This window comes from Patagioenas fasciata, chromosome 2, assembly GCF_037038585.1.
Source record: "Patagioenas fasciata isolate bPatFas1 chromosome 2, bPatFas1.hap1, whole genome shotgun sequence".
NCBI classification, from domain to species: Eukaryota; Metazoa; Chordata; class Aves; order Columbiformes; family Columbidae; genus Patagioenas; species Patagioenas fasciata.
The window spans coordinates 139287830-139311747 of NC_092521.1; the positions used below are offsets into that span (position 1 = coordinate 139287830).

Here is a 23918-nt window from a genome sequence, read left to right on the forward strand (position 1 = left end):
TTACCAGCTGTTAACTTCCTTTTTTTTTTTTTTTTTTTTAATTCTCATTCAAAAGAAATTAGGAATCAGTGTCTTTCAGAGAACTTTGTGGGCTGATTTTGTGGTTCATTGCCAAGCATTAGCCTGTGCTAATATGGATTTTTCTTTCCTCCTTCTTCCTCTAGAGGTTTTTTTGGAAATATTTAAATATGCCGTAGTCGCGACCTTCTCCATAATTGCAGGATTTAATTCTTGAAAAAGTTTTACCAAGAGGCAGACTGTTGACCGTAATGCCTTTAACTTGTGATCTTTGTGGGTTTGCTTTGACTTTAATAAGCAGTTTCTGTTTATTTGCTTTTCTGTTTGTATTTTTATACTAAATTTCCAGCTTCAGAGGTGCAAGGACTTGAGGTTCATCTGGATTGTAGCAGTGGTAGTGACTCACAGTAAATACTGATGGTAGCAACAGCACTGTGAAACAAACGACCTCGTCAAAGTACATAGCTTTTGATTTTTAAAACTTCTAAAGTGGAAGCTGTTACTTTCAGAGTGTCCTGCAGCAATTTTATTGCTAACGAGAAGGCACCTCTGGGCATCCCAGCAGAGAGAGCAGCCGTGTTATGCATGTGTGGTTTAACGGCACGGGGCCACTGTGAACCTGATGGTCTCCAGCGTTCTGGGGCTTGGAGGACCCCGGAGCAGCTGGACAGGGCTGTTCTTGGGGGGTTTTGTCCCCCTGTCTGCCCCTTGGCCTTCAGCTCGACCATGCTGACTTAGTTTCCTCAGAGCCTCATCCTCACTTGCTGTTTTATTGCAGATTAAAGGCTTGGGTTGCATGTGGAGGTTATCAGCTAATGAATAAACTTCAGTCATCCTGTCCTGTGATAAATCTGTCTCTTAGATCAAAGATGAAGCATGTAGACCTTTTTTCTTTCAAATGGTAATTTCTTAAGGCTGTCAGATCACTTCCTAAGGTCCGTTTACATAAAAACAAAAAACATTAAACATATTTTATTCAAAATGTTGAATTTTCAGTTTTGAAAAAGATTTCTGTTTACTTTCTGAGGAAGCCTCCCCTCCTCTCTTCCCCATAAGGAGTCTATGAAGATCCCATCTGTGGAAATGCAGGAGAGTCTCACATTGTAAGTTGTAGTCATGGCAGTATTTTCTTAACACTACAGTTATTTCTGTTATAAAACAGATAGTTGTTTAGTTAATTTCATCAGGAGTATGTATATGTATTAGAGCATCTGTTCAGTTCCAGTTGTATTAAACAAAGTATGCAGAAATTTGTTTCAACTGTGTTTTCACACAGAAACTGTATTTTCCTCTGCTTGCTGCCTCAGCAACTGAAGACAGAAGTCAGGCTCCCTCACAGATGGCTGTGAAGTTTTCAAACGGCATAGCAGGAGAAAAAGAGAGGAGAGAGTGACAGCCCTCAGAACCTCAGTTAAACATTGGCGAGTCTGTGACACATTCATTTTGTGTAGGACCGATATTGCTGGCCCTCTGTAAGCATACAGGAAAAGCAGGTCTTGTTTCTGGTTCTGTGTCCTTTTGTTTTGGTTCTATACATTTCAGTACTGGGAATTAATTATGGTGCAGCCATTTATAAACAGATAAATATGCATAAATTATGATTTTTTTTTTTTTTTGAGTTTTAAAAGTTGTCAGTGTTTTTTGTAGGAGTGATCTAAACCTAGTCTAAACTGATAAATGGAAAAATGATTAGTTTTCCAAGGCATGTGCTCCAGTCTTTTCCCTGAGAAGGATTCTTTTTTTTTTCTTCCCCTTTCACTTGTTCTTCATGTTCTCCTTGTCTCCGATACAGTACTCTTACCCGTTCCTGGATTATAGTTTGACCTTGATGAGGTGAATAGAGAAGTGAACTGTCTTGGTAAAGGAAATCTTTATTCTTACGTGTTCTGTAAACTGAGGATTATGCATGTTAGAAAAGAGTGAATCATTAGCAACTTTATTTCTGGTTGTCTTTTTTTCTCGTGGCTGTTTATGAACTTATTCAGCAAATGTGGTTGCCAGTAAGTTAATGTAGTGAAATATTTTTTAGCAGTGACATTTACTGCCAAGTCCTGTACTCGTTGAATAGGAAGGTTACTGACTGGCCAGGTTTTTGTCTTTATGTATTATGAGTCGTCATCAAGGACATTTGAAAAATTATGTGTGTAAAAACGGTTCCTAGTCTTGCTAATTTGATCCTCTTTGCTCAAATGTTGTTTCCTTTCTGCCTCTAGTATATACCTTAAAAAGATAAACAGTTTAATTTTTTTTAATGCTCTTGTCTTTGTGCTGAAACCGAGTGCAATTTTTCTGTATTAACCCATCCATAACTAAAATTTCACATGACTGAAGCACTAACATTGGTGGAGACAAAGGAGACTTTGAAAGTGTCAGTGTTCAGTAGAGACCAAAAGTTTCAAGTATTTGGGAGCTGGACTTCTACGAGTGTATGTGTATATACACAGTGTATACTCAGTGTGTGTATGTATGTATGTATGTATGTGTATATATATTCATACGTGCATATAAGAAATATACACGCCACGGAATTGTCAGTCTTATTGGTTGCATGCACGTTTAAAGTAATCATACAACTTCAGGAACGGCAGGCTTCGGAAAAAACATGCTGTGTGTGTATTGGTAACGTATGTTCAGTTGCAAGTCTCATATACAGTAAAAATGCTTTAAGTAGCAGTAGAAGCCTTAAGTATCTGTGCTGAGAACAAGAGTCTGGTTGCAGGTGGTCAAAATTCCACCACCTCTAGAAGGAACACTTTGCTAAGAGTCTTTGAATATCAGGCTCCTTATTTAAGTCCTGACTTTATGTTCCCAGACGTAACCACTTCTGACAATGGCTTCTTTGTCTCTCTGTTGAATCAGTGATAAAACTTGTGAGCTGAATTTTGTTATTGACTTATTTCAATGGCCCACGCCTTTGCCAGTGGAGGCAGCAGTTTTTTCAGTGTTTTTTGGTTGTGAAAGATTTAGATTTCAGCCTTGCTTTAATGGTAAAATAAAAACAAATTGTAAATAATCTTCTAAATTAGTTGTTTAATTCATGCAGAGAGAGCTCACTGGGTAGTCCATTTCATTATTTACTTGCTTCTTTTGGTTTTGCGTGTTCTTGAGTGGCTAACTGACAAACAGGCATGATCATCTTTAAGAATAACTTTTCATTATGATGCTCTTTTATTATCAGGTTATTCCTATCTTTATAGGGAAGCAAACTGGCACCGTGGTTATGGATCTCTGAAGGTAGTCTCGTAAAACTGAGCTACTTCAAACTAAGCAGCAACTTTCTGACACCAGTTGTTCAGGTTATGAACAACAAATGGCAGAACCAGAGATTAAATCCAGTTTCTTTCACATTTTGTCCTGCTGCAACTACAGGATCAGCAGCCTTTTCATCTATAGCTGGCTGTTTGCTCTTTGCATGAATACATCAGAAAAGAACAACGAAAACATAATAACTAGATTGATGTAACTTGAAACTTTTCCGTAAGACAGGAAATGAGGCAGAATCAGTTGCTGTTTGTTTTCTGCTGTGGGCATGCTCTCCTAAATATCAACGTGATGATACCTTTGAAACAATAAATACAAAAAATACAGAATCGTTTATTTTAAAGCTTACTGTTGCTTTTGGCAAAACCACTTGTTATAATTTCCAAAGTTCTCCTTATCATTCTGTTTCTAAAAAACCTATTAAAATCCAGACCTGAAACCCTCCAACTGCAGATTTATCTGAAGTGGAAAGTGTGTGTGTGTAAAATGCTGGGATATTATCTCACTTGGATACTTTAGTAATGGAAGCTATGTAGCACTTACCCATTACCTCTCACAAGTTAAATTAAATTTTGGAAATTGTAGCAAATGGAAGTCGTGTCCCCAGAAGAGCACACAGACCCTGATTTAGTGGCCAGCTCCTCTCTTTGCATTTAACTTTGTTGATAGTTCCCAGGTAGGAACACAACTTAAGTTTTCTCCCAGGCTTGGTTTTACGTTAAGACCTATGTCTTTAGCAGCAGCTCTAAAGGTGGATTGCCTTGCCTTGCACCCTGCCTAGGAGCCTTTGGAGCCACATATATTATAAGGAACTATAGGAACAAATAAATGGCTGTGTCTCCTCAAGGATTTTAACACCGAAAGCTGATGAAGAGCAGTCCCGTTTCTCTGTGGGGTCCTGGAGGCTGGAGATCCAGTAGAGAGGGATTAAAAATTCTTTAGATTATTTTTTTAACCCTAGTTATCTTATGCAGTCCACAGGTTTTAGATCAATTGCTATGGAACCCATCTGGTTTAATTTTTATTAGTTTACTGCTTCCTCTTCCAGAGAACCCTAAGCTTCTGTTTATTTTGGGGGCAGGGGGAGAGGGAGAGCCCTTCCTCTTGCCTCACCTACTCCCCTGAGACATCAAAGCAAGTCAGTTTGCTCCTCCTAGCTTAATCCTCCCTTCCTCCCTCCCACCAGTGTTCTGCAAATTTCCTTGTATTCTTCTCAGAGTTATGCAGTGTCCCTGCTATTCATCAGCAGGTGAAATTTTGCCCCGAAGGCACTTGTTGGGAGGCAGAACCCCTCTGGCAGCGCTTTCCCCTCACTGCCTGCAACTGCGAGTCCCATATAGCTGGACAGGTAACTGTCTAGAAAACAAGGAGAGCATTGTATGAAGGGGATATAAATCTGAATAAAACAATGCCCATGACAGCATTTCTGCGAGATCGGTGCTTTCAGAGGCTAAGAAAGTGTGTCGGTAACTGCAGCTCCCACTGCATGAAAATGCCTTCTAGACAATTCTTAACAAGAAGCTGAAATCTTTTGGGGGTAGAGGAGAAGAGGGGTCAGCTAACCAAAACTGTGTCAAACTATTCCTTTGCTTGGGGCTAGAGGAGTGCAGACAGTCTTTTAACACTGTGTGGCAGTTCAGCTGGTTAGCAGCTGCCCAAATACAGTGTCAATTCAGGCCAAAGGACCTATAGCATCCTGGCAAGGTGTTTACTGGCAACCTCTTGAAAAGTTTACCTTGGAATTGCTTCATCTTTGGGTTTAGGGAATAGGTTAACTTCTATTGATATTTGCTGAAAGCATTCTCCCCTCCCCCTTCTCTAGCCAGGTGGCTTACCCTTTTTGGTGTGCTGTTTAATTTTTGCTATTCTGAATATACTCACAGACTTCAATTTTCAACTGGCGTGGTCCTTTTAAAGGAGATGCCAAGTAGCTACAAATATCTGAATTATCTCAGTGGTGCCTTCAGCACTTACAGCTGCAGGTGTACCCTCAGTAACTCTAATGAATATTTCAGAAATTGCAGTTGCACAGACAAGCAAATAAGGGATATCTTGCACTAAAAATGGGGATTTATAGCATTGAACCAATTATCAAGCTGTATGGGTGAAATCTATAATATTTTGCCCCCTTTTGCACACTGGCTGGGAACCCCTCCACCTCTCAGGAAGGCTGCAGCTGTCGTGGCAGGGGGAGTCTTGGGTTAGCTGCCCAGAAACAGCTAAACTGGCAAAAATTTTTAGTGTCTTAGCACACAAGCTTTAGAAGAAAACATTTCAGTTAAAGAATGAGATTTATTTCCATTTGTGAAGATGTAGCTTGGAAAATTTCTTTGCTGAACAGAGAGGCAGGAGTGTCATGTTTAGGAGTTAAATAAGCTGTGTTGTAGGAAAGTGGCATATGTCTGCATTATAATGGTGATTTTGTTGGTCACGTTTCCCTGTGTACAAATGCCCTCATATAAACTTGCTTTATGGATAGTGTTGCAACTTTGATGTGCTGTAGGTACACCGAATCCCTCTCTGTTCGCTACTTGAACCTTTCTTTTTTGGCCTCACCTGTTATTCTCAAAGGTTTTATGTTAATAGCAGATCATAGCAAAACTAGGGAAAAATTGTGGTGGGTATATAGAGTTAACATAATCTAGGGATGAACAGGTGATTTAATTAATTTAAAATTGATTTTCATCAATACCTGTTTTTCATCTTTTAGTCATTAATCTGTAATACTTTTTGCTTTAAAAAAAAGGAAAGAAAAAACCTCTTCAAGCAAGAGAAAGTTATATTAACAAACAAGGTTTGTTAATATGAATGCATTACTGCAGATTTTAAGGTCCATAATTTCCCAATATCCGTTGTAGGAAAATGTGCTGTTATTTTCCATCTTGAAAGTCTGTAGTAGTAAACAGGAATAAATTCCAACTTCCAGTGCAGTTTTTCTTCACCTGCTTGCTACTTTTCCTAATTCAAATTCAGAATCAGTGTTTTTTCCTTCTCATGCCATGTCATCTGAGAACAGTCCATGTAGACTTTGAGGAAAAAATCCCACAATTTTGGGCTGTCTTTTATTCTTCACCCCCAATTCCTTCCCCACCCCCTGAGGATTTTAAAGACTATACTATTATGTAGCATTTGTGCAATGCTGTATTCAAGTAGACCGTTAATTGACATGCACAGTATTGTATGTTTTAGGCTGGAAGAGAAAATAAGCAATTTGCTTCATTTTGCAGAGTGAGTTCTAACTGTTATTAAAGTGCATTTGTAGTTGCATATTTTCCAGTAAAGGTGACAGATTACTTCAAAGCTGGTATTTTCTTTTTGTTAAACAAGGTTCTCAAATAGATCCATCTTGCCCACGTATTCTATTCTTGCCAGTTGGCTTTGAAAGCTGGTGCTTGGGCTCATCGTTCAGAACTAGCTTCCAAAAAATGAGGTCCCATGCTGTTTCTATCTATTGAGCTGGTAGGGGCTGGAAGGATCTGATCTGAAGCCAAGACAAAGGCTGAATTGATGGAATCATATCTAACAGGTTTGCCAAGTACTGCCCAGCCTTAAAGTTCCACTTTCTGGGAAAGAGCACTGAGACGAGGGGTGGCAGAGCATTTGCCATGATGCCGGCTATCCTCAGATTTCCTCCCCTGGACTTAAAACCAGGACACCACGTAGCAAAGAACTAGTTTTTTGTTGAATGTTTTTTTAAACATTTACATTTTGTTCCTCTCTTCTGCTTACTGCTTCCCCATTTTCTCCCCAGTTACATATATACATTTGAAGAGGAAAAAGCTTACTGCCATTTATTACAGTATTACATATTTTGACCATACATAAGGTATTAAGGCAGAGGCACGCTTGCACATTTGGTATGCTTGCTTCCATTTGACTCTGTGTGCACAGACACAAACAACATCCAAACACATACGCAGACTCAGTTTCAGGTGAATGGTCACCACTCGTGGGACTAGATGGAGGACAATTGTAGGGCTGAATTCTGCATCTTAAGAAAGTTCTAGTTTTCTAGGTGCAGCCATAAGATGAAGAGTAATACCAAGATCATGCACACCTTCAAACAACTACTTGACAGGATCGCGTAGATTTTTTTCTTCCCACTTTTCTAGCAGCTTTCGTTTGTGAGATAGTGAACGCTCAGGTCTCTTGTCTATGTTCAGTTTTTATATAAGCTGCCAGGATAGTCTCTGAAACCACAGTGGTGATACACATCTGTGTGTCAGATATCCAATTTGTCACCAGCTTCTTCCAATATCTGGCAGAGAGCAGGACCTAAATGAAATCCACTTGACTGGAGCTCAGCTAAGATCTGATAGAGGTGACTTTGATAGATCAAATGGTTGAAGAACTCAGTGGAGTCAGTGTAGATGTAATCTGTTCAGCCACTTTTAAATCAGTCTATAGTCTACAAGTCTTGCTCATCTCTGCAGCTGTTGGCAGTGGTCAGAAACAAAAGGGGGTTTTTGCCATTGTCTAGGCAAGAGATTGACTGGGGTGAAAGCAATTGCCTCAGTCATCCACACTTGCAGTCAGTTCTTTCTTCAGCTGTTGCAGTGGCCTGTATGCATAGCCTTTAATTTAAAATAATTCAAAACAGTTTAGCTGGAAAGACTCGCTTGCCAGCCTTCACTATCTTTCCATCCTCCTACCTCTCTTCATCTGTCACCTCTCCAATGTGATGTTTTCATTTCAGTTTTTGTTAGTGTACTTGGCTGGGTGCTGCATTCAGCTGCAGCAGCAGTCACCTCCAGGGTATGAAGGAATGATCAGCTGGGTCTCGTACCTGCTTCAGCTAATTCCTCCTGTGCATCCCAGAAATTACTGGTGAAATTTCTCATCTTAATGTAGAATGGAATAAAATGGAAAGAGCACCCTGCTTTGGCATCCCATTGTCTTTAATCAGATGCCTATTAAATGGTTGTTGAAATTCAGAGTGCAGCTCAAATCATAATGATCTAGAAATAAATAATCAATAGCCTCCAGAATGCAGAAGGCTATTGTTCCATAAGTTAAATACACATTTTTGAAACCTCTTCAGAAAATACTTATAAAGCCTGGCACTCCCACCTTGAAGGTCATATAGAAAGTATTTAGTTTTGTAGCTCATTGCATCAGATACGCAAATACTTGAGCTGAATACGTGGTCCAAATGGTGAATAGCTGTTGCAGAAATAGAGCATTTCAGGCCTCTTAAGAACCTACAATGTTGTGTTTTGATTTTTTTTTGTAATGTGTACTGGCCTGAACACCTAGGTCATTACTATCACCTGAGAAGTAACCAGCACTTTACCATTCTTGATGAACTGTTCAGTGAACTGTTTGTTTATTGAAAGCAGATTCTTTTTATTATTATTAAAATGCCTACCTGTTGTACTTACAGCATGAATAATTTGTTTGAATCATCAGGTGAGTGTTGTTAAGCTATAGTGAGCGAGGAAAATTGCAAAAACACAAATTAGGGTCCCTGTCCTTAAGTGTATTTCAGTTTGCATTTTGATAGCAGTTTAGAAATGTTATCGCCTGTTTTGTCACAGACATAATTCACATCTTTCTTCAGGCACTGTAAACAAGAGAAATGGTTTAATGGCTCCATAAAAGGCACTCTGTGCTGATAGCTGAGATTAGACCCTTTAGTAATGGATTTTTGTGTGTTGGGGGAAGGGGAGGGCTTGGCAGAGGTAAATGTACTGGAAAAGAATCTTGGAGAGACTCTGATGTAGCTGAAGTGCCTGCTGCATTTCTGTGTGTATTGGGAGACAGATTTAAAGTGTGACAGTATTGGCTTTATCAGTACAAGGGCCTTCTTTTCTTGCTTTTGAAATTTTACCAAATACTCACTAGGGTCACCTCAATCAGTCTAGCACCTGGAGTTGTAGTGATATTAACCTAAATATTTTTACATTTTCTGTCATTTCATCTTGCTGTTAAGAAAATCAAATACCCTCGATTCAAATGTGTTCAAGAAATCTCTCTAAACTGACTTTGTGTATTAACAGTTTTGCCTCAATCGATCTTAAAAATGAATGAGTCCATTTACTAGATCAGGTTTAGAGGGTGATTTGAGAGCATAAATGTGGAAAGAAATTCAGAAACAGGCAGCAGAAATGTTTAGGGCATGATTTTCTCTGACTTCTCGGTTAGTTCCTTTTCTCTGCAGGAACACAAAGTCCTCAAACATAATGTGCATGAATGTAGTATTACTTAGGAGACATCGGAGGTCAGTAACACGAGCAAAGTTGTTGCTGTCAGTTAGTTTTCTACCATATAGGAAATGTTCTTGCCTTCTGAGTGCTGATAATAAGACATTTTCGTCAATTTGGTCAGTGGAGTCAGGATTGCCTGCTGTTAGCCAATGTCATTGAATTGCCAGTAATACTCATGCCTTTTAAAAATATATTTAAATCAGTTCTTCTTCAGAAAATCAGATTTATTTTGTGTTCTGGGCAGGAAACTGAAGTTTGAAAATTATAAAATAACTTTTTGCTCAAAGGAGAAATGTCTTCCAATTTCATGCAAAATATCTCTCATTTCTTCTTAATCTTGAATAATCGTCTCTTGAATTGAAACATACTTTAAACCATTGCTTTTATATTTGATGCAGTGAATTCCTGGGACTCTCTCAAAAGAAGTGATTCAGTTCTGTCTGTTCAGAGTTGATACATTTCTTTTTTGTCAGGCTACAAAGTATACAGATCAGTCTTCTCTGAGACAGTGATTCCTTCTCTAATTTCTGAGGTCTTAGTAAACTTGTTCTTCATTTGAGTCTTAAACTGAGTGTTACTACAAACAAAATGTTTGGAGATTAGGCTGTTGACAGACAGCAAAGCGGAACAGCACTTCAAAACAAGGGGTAGCAGGTGTCACCCTGTGTTTTTGCAGGTTCTTTGCAAGTTCTCTTCGTGGTGAAATTATTTTTGTGTTGTATAAAATCCAGGTCTGTACAACAGCCCATTATGTATAACATGCGAGCCCTCTTACTCTGCAGATATAGTTATATTTATGCACAGAGAATATGCATACAGTAACATACCTTAATCAATTTGCTACAGATGGTAGCAGTCCTCCTGCTTGCCTTATATCTGCATGTTGGCTGCAGAGGAGCTCCAGGGAGGGTCTGCAGATTGAGTCCGTTCTGATACCGATAAGCCTGATTTTCCTCAGTAGCAGAGATGAGGTGTTGAAGCCATCCATCTAAATACACGTTGTGAGATAGTTTGCCTTTCAAGTTGGGAGGTGGTTATCTGTAAGTAATCGCTCGGGATGAAATCTTGGCCCTTGGTCACTTCTTAATAAGATCGTTCTGAAGGGAGAGTGCCCGTTACTTTAATAGGGTTGAGACTCTGTTCTGGGGTTAAGTAAAATAAATTTGCCATCAGGAAGAAAGAAGTGGTGAGGAGCCGGTTGTTTGAAATGTCATTTTGTTAATTTGGATGTGTTGGTAGCTTGGGTAAGCTGCACTAAAATTAGATTGTATAAATAAGCAATCTTGCTCTCCTCAAAAGAAAATGAATGGAAAACATAATATAAAATCCAGCTTACCAAAACGGTGTATGTTTAAAATCTGTTTTAATAGGTGCACTATTAAGTGAGTGTCACACTAAAATGAAGAGCGACGGGTGGAGGGTTTCAGTGATGATACGAGAACTGGTTTGAATGTTCGAAATTTTATCATTGGAGTAAGTCTGTCATCTTCAGCCACACTTAAGATTTGGTTTAAAAGGTCAAGTAGCCTTCAAGAAAGCCCCCCAAAAATGCAGTAAGTGTTCTTAGGCTATCTTTTTTTCCTTTCTGGCTCTAAAAGTGTACACTTAAGGAGCTACAGATAAAGCTTAGCATGGTGACTGTGTCAGGGGACTGCCCGAGGAAGGCTTTAAATTTTACAGCTACATTATCTTTCTGGCCGTAGTTAAGATAAAGATCTAATATAAAATCACTTTGGACTGTAATGCTTTCCCTAAATGAAATGAAGGCGTTAACCTACTTGATTTGATACACTTTGCCCCAGCTTATAAAGCTGGGAGGAAGGTGAGGTAAACTTTAATTAAAACTACAGCACAGATGCCTTCTAGCACTGTGCCCGGTACCTCGGTAGGACTGTACAGTAAGCAAAATAAAATGTACCTCGCAGCCGAGGCAGCAGGCTGGAGCCGTGTTCACTGAAAGTAATTTAATTAGTGTTGATCATGACTCCAGATGATGGTGATTTGATAAGGAATAATTTAGTACTTAACAGCCTTTTACATGCACCAACTCCATGTGGGAAGGTAAAGCAAATTGCACAAAATGAATGTGCTGCTTTCACTTGTGCCTGTGCCAGTGAGCTGGAAAACTGCCTGTTAGCAGACGTTCAGGCTCTCAGCGCTGTGATGAAATACCCAGCCAGTTCTCCGCGCAGGGCTGTGGTGTGGGAGTCTCTGTACTCCCGTTATTTAAAAATAAATAAGGGAAGTAATTTTTCATAACAGATTAACTCTGAGGAAGTAGCAAAGTTAAAATAAAAAAAAAAAAATAAAAATAGAGCAGCATGTGGCCTTTGTGTGAATATGTGATACTGACTTTAAAAAAGAGTCTTGTTGCAGTTGTGTTTTAATTCTCTGATTCAAGTCAAAGAGATTGCCTACCTTTGCATCAGAGCCACCGTCCTGGAGTTGTGGGGCCCATCATATGCATGAAATGTGCGGCATGTGTTATCTGACCAAGACATTCAAGGAGAGTCAGCGGTAAAAGTTCACTAGCAAAAACCTAAAACGAACTGCTGGATGTCAGCCTGCTTTGTGATTACAGTGGAAAGCTGACTGGACTGCATTTTGCCATATTATTTAATTTGAGAATCTTTAAGAAGTCCATATGGTCTTTTATTTTAGTGCAAGTTCAGACAGTTCTATTCAGAAAGAGTTCTGTCTTTGCTGTGGCATTCACCACTTTTCATGTTTCTTAAGTTGCTGTGCTGTGCATATGTATTTGTGTACCTGTTTTGCTGTCTGCTTTTCCTTTGTAATCTTTCCAAATAATTGTCTATTATCCACCAAATAAAATAGCTGGATAGCAGGTTTAGAGGCAGTTCTTGTGAGTTTTGTAAAAATAACATAGTGCTGTCTTGTATATGTCTCAACTGAAAGGCAATAGTAGAAGCTGTCATGTAATAAGGTACTAGAGGACCTGTTTGTGAAAGAGTTCTCTGAACATTGCTCAACCGTGGGAAAAGCCGTGGTGAGAATCTGGAATCCAGATCTTGCACACAGATACTTATAAATCAGTGTTTATTAATTCTGATGCTCACTTCTCAGACAGCATTTCATTTACCTCCCCCTCCCCAGTGAACACGTGTATGTACGCAGGTGCATTAGCATCAGAAACTATGTAGTGTGTGTAACAAATTGTCTTTCCTAAGTTCAGGTGCAACAGAAGGGACAAGATGCTACTTGATGATGTATAATAATGGCCTGATTTTGTGCTGAGGTTCTCTAACAGGAATGGCTGAATGTATGTGGATTTCCACAGGGAAACAAGTGTCTGTCTCAGCCTGGAACATTATGTTCAATCTACGGTGTTTTGGTGACAGCATCAAAAATTAGTGATAAAATTGATCTCTGAACCCTAGGCTTCCCAGAGTTCAAAAATGTTTTTACAACATCGTTTTATTTAAAACTTGAAGGGTGTGTTTTCAAGCTCTTTAATACCTGTCTTTTACTCCTTTGTCCTCCTTGTGACTTACTTTAGATGTGTCCAAGTCAGGTGAACTTTGAATTTTCTTCTGCTTTAATTATAGTTAAGGTTGGCTATGAAATAAGGAAAGTTATCTGGCTTAAACTAATATGCTTGTTAACCTTGTCTTTACCTTTGGCCTTTTTCTTAATCCAGACCAACTTGTGCTTTTAATTAATACTGCATTACTGTCACACTCTCTCTGTTCTTTTTACCTTTTAAAACAGTATGATTATTTTTTTTCCTCTCAATTTGTGTCTATATCACATTTACCATTGACTTTTGTGAGGCCAGGATTTTTTATTTTGTATTTTTGAGAAAAATTACTGAGGCCATTTTTTGTGTATTTTTTTCAGACATTATTTATAACTAAAGGCACATGTAGTCATCCAGTTTCCTGAGTTTCACTGCAAATTTCCATGCATTCTGTGGGATGAAAAGATCGCCGTTGATATACTTGAGTTTGACATATGAGAAATTTATTTTGGAGTAATTTGTGTGGCACTCTTCAAAGTGGACTACTATTGCATTTATAGCTAAAAGCTACCTCACTAATATTACTTAGAAACATTTTGTGCCTGAGAAGTATTTTGCCTCTGACAACATTTACAGTAGTTAAGCCAAATATAAGTGGGCTGTTATTTTCCTGCTAATGAGATGGGATCCTGGACATCATTCTAGTAAACAATAAAAGTGCTATTAGCCAGTGTGAAGGATCTCTGGTGTCTATTTTTCAGTTGACACCCGAAGAAATATTTGAAATATTTATTTCCTATATTGTTTTTTAATATTACAATGGTTTAATTAATCATGTGTTTAATTAGCAGTGTCTGACTTACTTGAGAAAGCTCATTGTTAATATTGTACTTGGGTTTTAATTACATATTCTTTCTCTTTCCAGTGGCTTTTCATGGTCTCCCTGTGAAAATCAAGAAGGAACCCCATAGCCCATGTTCGGAACTTGGCTCTGCTTGCAGTCAAGAGCAACCATTCAAGTTCAGTTATGGGGAAAAGTGCCTGTACAATGTCAGGTAAAGCAATCGGGAGCATGTTTGCAGTGAGAAGTGCTGATTTAAATGAGGACTGACTAAAGAGTAATAAAACCATAATAGAGTTCTTATAAAAGTTACCTCTTCAGCAGATAACAGACTGATTAGATAATGCATTTAGCTGATGAACACTGATGGAGTTGTTTACAGCTGTATCAAACACTTATATAACCATTTTAAAGTAGTGTTTTTCATCAAAATGCATATTCTCCATTCCTTCTCCATGGGAGACAGCCAAAGTTTAAAAACCCAGAGTGCAAGCATGAAACAGAAGGAAGGAGTATCTTGTTTTCTGCGAGTTGTGTTGAAAGTACTTTCAAAATGCATTACTCACATTAGGAAAAAGAGAGATCTGTGTAACAGGCAAGAGATTGGCAAGTCTGAGCAACACATTAGGCATTTGACAAGTTTTGCAGATGTTATATGTGTGTATTCATGGGGGATTACAGTTGAAGATACTATTTCATTAGTCTCTGCATCTTTGTTACCTATTCAAAAACAAGTTATCTTCTCTTATAGGGGTAGATAATAAAAGCTTTATATATTTGTGGGAGTGGAGAGACTTGATACTACTGCATTCTTTATTGACTTTCTTTTGGTTTGCACTTACATGTCACTCCTTCCTTTAGTGTCAGCAGTGAAGGGTTTCTTATTGACATTCCAGTCTATTTTAGAATCTTTCATCTAGCTTGTGAGTTTTTATTCTCATTAATGTACTACAAAACCTGTTAGCACTTAAAGCATTTACGTTTAACGTTTTGGATACGAAAGGGGAAAAAAAAAGACTGGCACCTTTGCCAGTCATAGAGGAGTGATTTTGATTTCAAAAATGAAATGCATACATTGATCAATTTGATGGGTGATAGAGGATCTGACATAAGAAAGTATGCAAGTTCTTGCTTACTCTCTGCCTAATGTCTGCATTTTTCCCGTTTAGAAAGAGGGATGATCAAAGTGTGCTCAAGTCATTTCCTGATTTAGGACAACTTTGAAAACAGCATCTATGTATCTGAAGGGCCAACGTTTTATTTTTGAGAGAACAGGGGGGAAAAAGAAACCTTCCAGGAGAGACTGCTGACATCCTAGTGTGGGTAGCTAAGCCAACATACCATTGTTTTTCTGGGTCAGATCCCTTCCCTCTAGCTGTATTGTTTTACTGTCTCACTTTGTGGTTTGTGCAAGCTCTAAAAAAGTCTTGACAGGCACTGCCAGCTCTCGTGCTCAAGTCCAGGTGCATCTACTTTTATGTATTTTGTATGCCTCCTGTTGGAATGTCACTGGAAGACCGAATCCTTTAAAAATACATTTCTGTGCCCCAGAGAAGAAAATGCTGTGTTGAACCACTTGCCTATAAAATGATTTTTTTTCTGTGCTTTTCGTAATGTTGAGAATTCCTCTGCCCTAAACTGGTTAGTACGGTAACTATCATAAAAAGCTTATAAATGTGACACTTGTTTGTTGGTTTTTTTTCTGGATGTAGATGCTACCTTCTTTTTCTTTTTTTTTCAGAGAAAATAATCTGACCTTCTTTCCCCTTGCTTTACTGATAGTGCCTATGATCAGAAGCCACAAGTGGGAATGAGGCCCTCCAACCCACCAACGCCATCCAGCACTCCTGTGTCACCGCTGCACCATGCCTCCCCAAACTCAGCTCAGACTCCGAAACCTGACCGGGTTTTCCCTACCCATCTCCCTCCATCGCAGTCCATTCCAGACAACAGTTTCCCTATGGACCACAGGTAAAACACAAAACATGAGGGACCTGTGCAGAAGGTATTTCAGTTGTGGCTGCAGGTCTCTTACATAGGGTAGCACTGGCTTCCTACCCGTAACTATTGTCTTGTGAGTTGGGGGACCAAGGTGAAAACCAGGCACTTTCAGAGTGTCAGAAATAGTGTTTTGGGAAAGGCTGGCGCCCGGCTTGATGCACTTCAGTAGGAGTTCATATTGGCAGTGACAGAGTTTTAGTGACTACCTTTTTCTGTCTTGTGAGGATAATTACAGGGTTCTGGATAATCTCATGTAGGCTCCCTTTCCCACAAAAGGCTGGAACAGATGGTCTTTCAAGGTCCCTTCCAACCTGGGCTATTCTGTGATTCACTTTAAGTTAGTTAGCCCTTCGACATAATGAAGTCACTAGTAGGCATGATCCTGGCTATAAATGTCTGGTCTCTTGCTAAACAACTCACCTATCTAACAGATAAGTGGCCAAGTTATGGTGTTACTGCTTCAGAATATTCTCTGGAAGGGTGGATAATTTTTCCAACCCCTTTTGAAATATAGTATTTCAAACAAACTAAGATGCCAACATAAACTGTGCTTAAATAACATTAGTCTGAGTAAAAGCCACAGGAGCTAGAGACTAGCATTGAAGCTTAAACTGTCCTTAAGTCACCCTGTTTTGTTTTGATATGTTAGAAATCCCCAGACAACTGACTGTCTTTCTTAGCTTAGTTTTGCAGCAGATACGCTCAGTGGATTTCACTGAGTTTTGAGACCAAACCCTTGTTTGTGGAATTCTATTTATCCTAACCTTTACTGCAAGAACCTGTTTTTGTCGGTGGTGTTGTGTGGTTGCTCCGAGCTTTTAAAATTTCAACTGTATCTAAAGAGATATGTATGTTCAGAAACTCGACTTAGCTCTTAAACGTTAGCAAATTAAGAAGCACCTGAAAAGAAAGTCACAGTTGCTGAGTGTGTGATCTGTGTGCTTCTGCTCTTATAAGGACTATTATCTCCAGGGATTTGTGCAGATCACTTCTGAAAGGGGATTGCTATGGTGTATGTTGCTGTTATGTGCTCTGCTTAAATAGTTTTAAATATCATCCAAGGTTCTCTACAAGCCGTTCTGGGGCTGGGAGTGAAGAAACACTGAATTGGCCCCTTCAGCTGCCATAGTCACCATCTTTTTCCCCTCTGTGGACTGTGGTCTAACCACGCAGGCCCCCAGTGAAGCCAGGCAGTGGTTTTGATTACAGGATGATGGATAAATGTGTTTCTGTATATACAGCAAAGTCAAGTTGTCAAGAGACTGAAATCTCTAGAAGCTAAATAGCTTCTGTGCAGAGAACAGTAATAAGATTTTTCAGATGAAAAAATCTTCTGTTTTAGAGCCACTTGTAAAGAGAGTATTGAAACTGAATGTTAGTCCTAATTTGTATTTATAGAGATTTGCGTACACCTTAGTATATTTTTTCTATAGCTATAACATTTGCTCTGCCCAAGCTTTGTAGGCTCTTTACATCATTTCCCCCTTGCTGCCCCTGTCTTTGATATTCATGTTCTTTAGGGCATTTTGCACTAGTGCTTCCGTTCCGTAATAGAGCATGATGTGTTTTAATGAAGTCCAAAATAGAAAACTCTGGCCCAAAATATCTCTTTTTTTTTTCTTTTTTTAAAGAAAGCTACAATTAGTTTTCTTGTGTATTGTGAATCTTCGCACTTAAAATTGTTTGAAGCAAATGTACCTCATATTTTTGTGAAATTCAAATCGTCCTAATTTACAAGGTGATCTGCTACTACAATGAGTGTGTTCAGAAAATGTCATTTAAACAAATGACCTACCTACGTGATTTCGTATATAAATTTGAATCTCAAGGCATATTTCTATGGAACATGCATTGGTGCCACAAGATTGCATTAGTATCTAGAACATACAGCCCATACATCTTCATACAGGGCATGAATATATGAACGATAAGTGGTCCTAACAAGTACCAACAGGAATCAAATCCACTTGTATAAACAAATGGCTTGATTCCATACAAAGCTTCCAGTACAACAAGTATTATTAACTTCCTTTGAGGCTTTGTGAGTGAGCCTGTTTCTTATTTTAACTTCAAGTTGCAATTTTCTGATTCACTCCTTGACAGTTCTTAATGATAATTTCTGCTTCTTTTTTTGGCTAATGAAAAAAGGAAAAGAGGGAAATGAATGCAGTGCCAGTCAGCCTAACTGTTTCATAATACATTTGAGTTTCTAAGTTTATTTTCTGCAGGTGTAGGTGGAATTGCAAAACCCAAGGTTACAGTGCAGTACTCTTTCTACTGCAAAATATAATATTTACAGCAGCATTAAAAAAAATAATTTCGTCTCCACTACTACACTGTAGTAGTGTCTACCTCTGTAACTCCCACAGTATTTGGAATTAAGCTATGGCAGTGAATATTTTTCAGACCAAGTTCACAGCAGCATTATGACAGATGTTATCAGAGTTTAAATTGTTTCAGAAACATACACTACATATGAGTTGATAGTCATGGATTGTATTGCCTGTGCAATCAAATATCTGAATTCTTCACTCACTCAGTTTTCTCCAAAAGAATGTCTGGTTTTGCTTGCGTGAACCGAAGTTGGTTCAGATCCAAAGTGCAGGAAGCTGAGGAATTATTAGTTCTTGACTTTTTTTTCTTTTTTTTTTTTTTTCCTTCTAGTGTGGCACTGAGAAACTTGCAGAGAAAGGCACAGGTTTCTTTCTTTTTTTAAAAAAAAAAAAAGTGTGCCTTGTTCATGATGAGTGCTAACAGGACGAGTAGGCAGTTTGTTGAAAGAACGTTGCGTCTGCTGTGGATTAGTGCAGACCCAGTGTTACTGCAGTGGTGGTTACCACTACTATGGTAATCTGCAGGAGATGACAGGGAGACTTTGTGCAGTTCATCAGGGCACTGTGGGAAAATAGCATCCTTTTGCTCTTCTGTGTGCTTCTGAACCTTCACATGTCCAATACATTCAGGCCTTTTAGTTCAGGTAGATACAAGCATAGGTTCTCAAATAGCACGGCATGTAAATGAAGTTAATTTAAAACTGAATTATCAGATTTTATACCTGCTGAAGAGCATTTGGGAGTAGTCGATGGCAGAATGGCTTCTATGGATGACTTCTTTCATGTAGAAATGACTAAGGGAACAAGTTGAGGCAGAAGGGAAATTCTTAGACATTATTTCTCTTAGCAGGAGTTTGCACGCTCTCCTTTTCTGAGATGCTTATATTCCCTTTCCATTAGAACTGGAATGCAGTGCAGCCTTGCAGGTAGATCTCACATGGCACTATCCCGGAGGAGACGGGACTGTGGACTTTTATCCTGGAATGATTCCAGATTTACAGCAGACAGTACTCTTTATGCAAAATGTTTGTGTTTGTTGTGGTCAGAATGGTTTCCGTGTAACAGTAAGAATGATAAGAGTAAATCAGAGTACAAGCAGTATGTTGCCGATACTCATGAAAGAACAGAGAACTCTGCCTAAGCCTCCTTTGTGTTACTGTGGTAGGATGTCAGTCTTTCTGCTGGTTTGAAGCTGATGCAGTTCCTATTTGCCTCTTCTGTTGACAGAAGATAGTGAAGGCAAAGAGGATGGTGGTGGGGATAGGTCTTAGAGCTGTTATTAATAGGTGGGGTTTTTTGTTTCTTTGCTTGTTGCTGTTCTACAGTGCAAGTGATCCTGATGGGACCACTGGGCATGATCATAAGCAACATGCTTTCTACTGAGAAAGCGATACAGCCACTGATCATGACCTGTGAAGATCTTTGGGAAATGGAATGTATCTCAAGTCCTTTACATGACCTCTCTAACTTGTGTCCTAGATTTCGCCGCCAGCTCTCTGAACCTTGCAATTCTTTCCCACCTTTGCCTGCAATGCCAAGGGAAGGACGTCCAATATATCAGCGCCAGATGTCTGAGCCAAACATCCCTTTCCCGCCTCAAGGTTTCAAGCAGGAGTACCACGATCCAGTTTATGAACACAACGCTATGGTTGGCAGTGCAGCCAGTCAAAACTTCCCCCCTCCTCTGATGATTAAACAGGAACCTAGAGATTTTGCATATGATTCAGGTAGGTGAGACTTTCCTTTAGTTCTGCATAGCAAAGTAATAAATGAGTGCAAGCCAGTGCTGTTGATGTTTTGATTGTATGAATTGAAACTTGCTCTTTTGGCTTCTAAGTCTCCTGAAATAATTCATGTCTGAGATAGCTTAGAAAGTAGTAAGATTGCTACATAATACAGTGTGACTCATTCCACCATTGCTTGTTCTGCAAAGGACTTCGTTTTCCAGAACTCTCTGTCCAGAAAGTACACAGGTTAAAGAAGCTGGAGAAGAAAAAATCAGGGATGCAAAATTGAGCTTGGCTTACGAGGGGGCTTGTTCTGTGCTGTCTCATCTCTGACCTCTGAATTTGTGTGCTCCATTTTATGAGCTCTTTCATTTATCTGCCAGAAATAGAGGACTCTTTCTCCTCTTGCTTGCGCTACTTTAAATCAGGAATAACTCCGCTGAAGTGGGGTTTATACAGCTATAAAACCAATGAGGGAGAAGAATCAGCCAAATTGGTGTCAGCTTCTCAGTTTGTGCATACTGCTGTGTTTTGTGCAGGTACATAATCTGTGATGCCAGGTTGCTGATGTAGAGAATACATTGTTGCTATTAATAATGTTTATTGTGATTGTGCTTATAGGGCAACTGGAATGGAGCCTTATTGCTCTATGGACGGTACAAAACCGAGGAGGTGGTGGCAGAACCTCCTCTCAAATAGCTTCTGGTCAAAGTAGAAAAGCAATAGAAAAGAATAAAAGCATAAATCAAGGGAAAAGCATTGTAAATGGGAGAATCAGGAATGCAAAAAAAGGAGTTTAGTAATGAGTACCAAGTTACAAGGAGACAGAAGCTGGAAGGATGGCATGGAGAGAAGCTGAAATTAAAGCAGCATGGAGTGGGCTAGGTGGGGTAAACAGTCAGCCACTGTGGAGCCAAGAAAATACAATCAAAACACAGTTTTCAGTTTTTTGTGTAAATGATTTCTGCAACTCCTCGTCGGTCTGTGCCTCTGTCCTGCTTTGTGTCTGCCACACTGTTGAAAGGGAGGGATTTCAGTGAGTCTTCACTGTGCTTCTGGAGGAGAGTCCATTGCTGTCACACACGCTGAGTTGGGCAGGGGGAATGGGTGGCCCTGCCTGACTTCAGTCTGACTCTCTCTTCTGGGTGCTGCAGCACCTGCAGTGCTTTCCTGCTGGTTCAATCTGTGCCTAGATGCTTTTGCAGTTTATTTCTCAGAGGCTACGTGGCCGCTGAGTTGAGGTCTCCTTCGAAATCTTAGCCCATGACAAGCTATCTTGCAATTTGATGCAGAACAGAACTGGTTCTTATTGTCATTTCTGTAGCTAACTTAACATTGTCTATTTAGGGGGTAGTTTGTGGTACCGTTAATATAAAGTGCTTGTTTTAGAATTGATGTCTATGCTAGAACATGGGTATTTGGAAAGTAGAGCTGCTTTCTCGTTTCTAGTTCTTGACAAGCAAAGAACCAATCCTTACGTAAATTTCAGTTATGCCCACACAGGTAGGGGACCAGGGGTGAAATGTTTCTCCAAGTTTAAGTATAAGACAAGATGAAAATGAGTTCAGATTATAAAGATGAGATCTAGAACTCAGCCTGTTCATTGATGAAGGTTCTTTGGTAGTTGTGTATCTTTAGTCTTACGGACCAGCACGGGAAAGCCAGTCTGCAGAGTTCATGTGGCAATGGCTAATAAATGGGGGAGCGCAGCTTCAGGCACTGCCAGTCCCTTACAACCTTCACAAGCACTGTTATTCATCCTGCTAAATTGAAGACTGAAAAAAGGCTCTTTTGTAAGCGTGCTTCATATTTGGCTAGAAAGTGGGATCTCCTTATTGCATACTATTACTTTAAATCTGGGTTGGCTGCTAGCATTCATCCTTCTTTGGAATATTATTTTTGGAATAAAGCAGGAAATTTTATTCTGAAAGGAAGATGTGCAACTTGTATCCAATCCTGTCATGCCTTTTTTTTTTTTTTTGTGCCAGCAAGAACACATTCCACTTTATTGTAATGACGTTCAAGCAAAATTGTTGTTTCTTTTGCAGATGAATAATTAGTTTTTAAAAATGTAATAGCTGTGTAACCAGTGGTCATGAAAAATTAATCTGTTGGTATCAGGAAGTACTTTTATTGGCCTCAGAATCACTGCATTTAAGTTGACACATCTGTACACTCCATAAATTGCAGTCAACAACTGTGGTCTGTTGATATTTTGTCTTGTTACCATCTGTTCTCTAGAAACCATCATTTTCCATCCTTGCTAAGAGTACATTAAATAACCCCTTAGGAAACATAATGTATTTGTCACTGAATCATTGATTTCATTTTTCACCTATGGATGTTCAGGGAAGGAGGAATGCCAGAGTGAAAAGTCTTTTTTGCTTGGTATTTTATTGCAGCTCAGATAAGAATATAGAAACATATTTTAAAAGTTCATTGTAATACACTGAGATGTTCCTTTTGGGATGTTTTTGAAAGAGCCTCATAAAAGTTCATTGCTTTTGTGCACTATACTTTTATACTTTGTGGGAAGCTGGTGAATGAAAAGCATTATTATGGAATGATTATAACTCTATTAAAACATGACATTAATTATGACATGGGAAATGGCAGATCAATTAGTTGTAATTGTAATTGCAGGTATGCAATTTCTACTGCAGAGTGTTTGAGATAATGGAAAAAGAAAAATGTCAACAGAGTAGAAGCCCACCCTTATTCGTCTACACTTCTAGAAGTCACAGAGCATCATATATGTTCAGTCAATCAGGCCTCATTTTCCACCACAGATTTCTTTTTTTGTCATGGCTGCCAGTCAGAGGTATTTAGTACTTGATGCTGTATCTAGCGGCTTTAAGCACAAAGATGCAGCCAAGGACATGTAGAGCTTTGAGATTTTTGCATCATTAATGAATATACTCCAGAAGGCTTCCCAAGACCTTTGTTTACAAGGGCAAATGGTGAGCATTTCTGTGCAGTTAGCACTTCTAGAATTCAGTTAATGTATTTGAGTACTTAAACAAAACGGCCAAACTTGAGATACAGCATCTATTCTGGGCTTTATTTTTAAGCAGGATCTTTTTAGACTTTTCTTAATGTCTTAATGTAGTGTATTTGCAAATATAGTAAGGTATGACTCTAGCTATGTGTGTATCAATTAATACTAAAAATCTAGTTTTAAAATGAGAAATTATTAAGTTTAAATCTAATTTTGTTTTGCCAAATTGAAATAGTTATTTTGGTTGGAAAGTTCTTTTATGACCATCTCTTTAGCAACTTTGAAATTTGTCGCATGATGATGTTAGAGGAGGAATTGTTGTTTGTATATTCTTATTACTGGTTGCTGGGAATTCAGCTTCTGAAATCTAAATAGATTCAGTCTTTCCTGAGCAGGTTAGAGCCATTAGCAGGACTGTCTTCACAGTTACATTTCAGGGTAGCCCCACGATTAAATGCTTGAACAGACCTTAGAAAATTTAGATTCTCTCCCTGTCACTTCCAAGGTTTTCTTCCAAGATTCTAGTCACATCACTTAAGACTGAACTATCCAGACGAATTATTAGCCTCCATGTCTTGCTTTCTGAGTTGCTCATCCCTTTAATTCCTGAGACGTCAAGCAGTAAATACCTCGTATTCGCATGTGAGAATGGATAGGGACCCTTTGTTAAGAGAGATCATAGAATCATAGATGAGCAGAGGCAGAGAGACACATCAGATCTATATACCTGTTTATCTTGGGTACCCAGTTAGGACTGGATGGTTTTTAAAGAGCATTATGTATTACATATGTTAAAAGCTTAGCTCCTATGGACTTTCTTTGTATTTCTAGGCAAGGATGTACAGGAACATCAGATTAGGGTCCCTGTGTAAGCACTGCAAAAATAAGAAATAACACGAAAAATCTGGCAGAAGTGATGTGACTACTTTGGAAAACTTCATTGGGGCTGGAATGGGTTTTGGGGCCTAAAATTCAGCTGTATTAATCCTGAAGGACATATTTTCCTTTCTTGAAATGTTCTGCCTCATGAAGTACACAACTTCCAGCCTCTGTAA

General features: G+C 39.0%; 1 protein-coding gene across 4 annotated transcripts in view; it reads left to right on the forward strand.

The window, feature by feature from the left end:
- ETV1 (ETS variant transcription factor 1) overlaps positions 1 to 23918 on the forward strand; it is a 66742-nt gene that overhangs the window by 19507 nt on the left and 23317 nt on the right. For all 4 annotated transcript variants that reach the window (XM_065831499.2, XM_071805095.1, XM_071805096.1 and 1 more), the window contains 3 exons: positions 13889 to 14018; positions 15587 to 15775; positions 19618 to 19865. In XM_065831499.2, coding sequence (XP_065687571.1) covers positions 13889 to 14018; positions 15587 to 15775; positions 19618 to 19865 — 567 coding nt within the window. The remainder of the gene's footprint in view (positions 1 to 13888; positions 14019 to 15586; positions 15776 to 19617; positions 19866 to 23918) is intronic.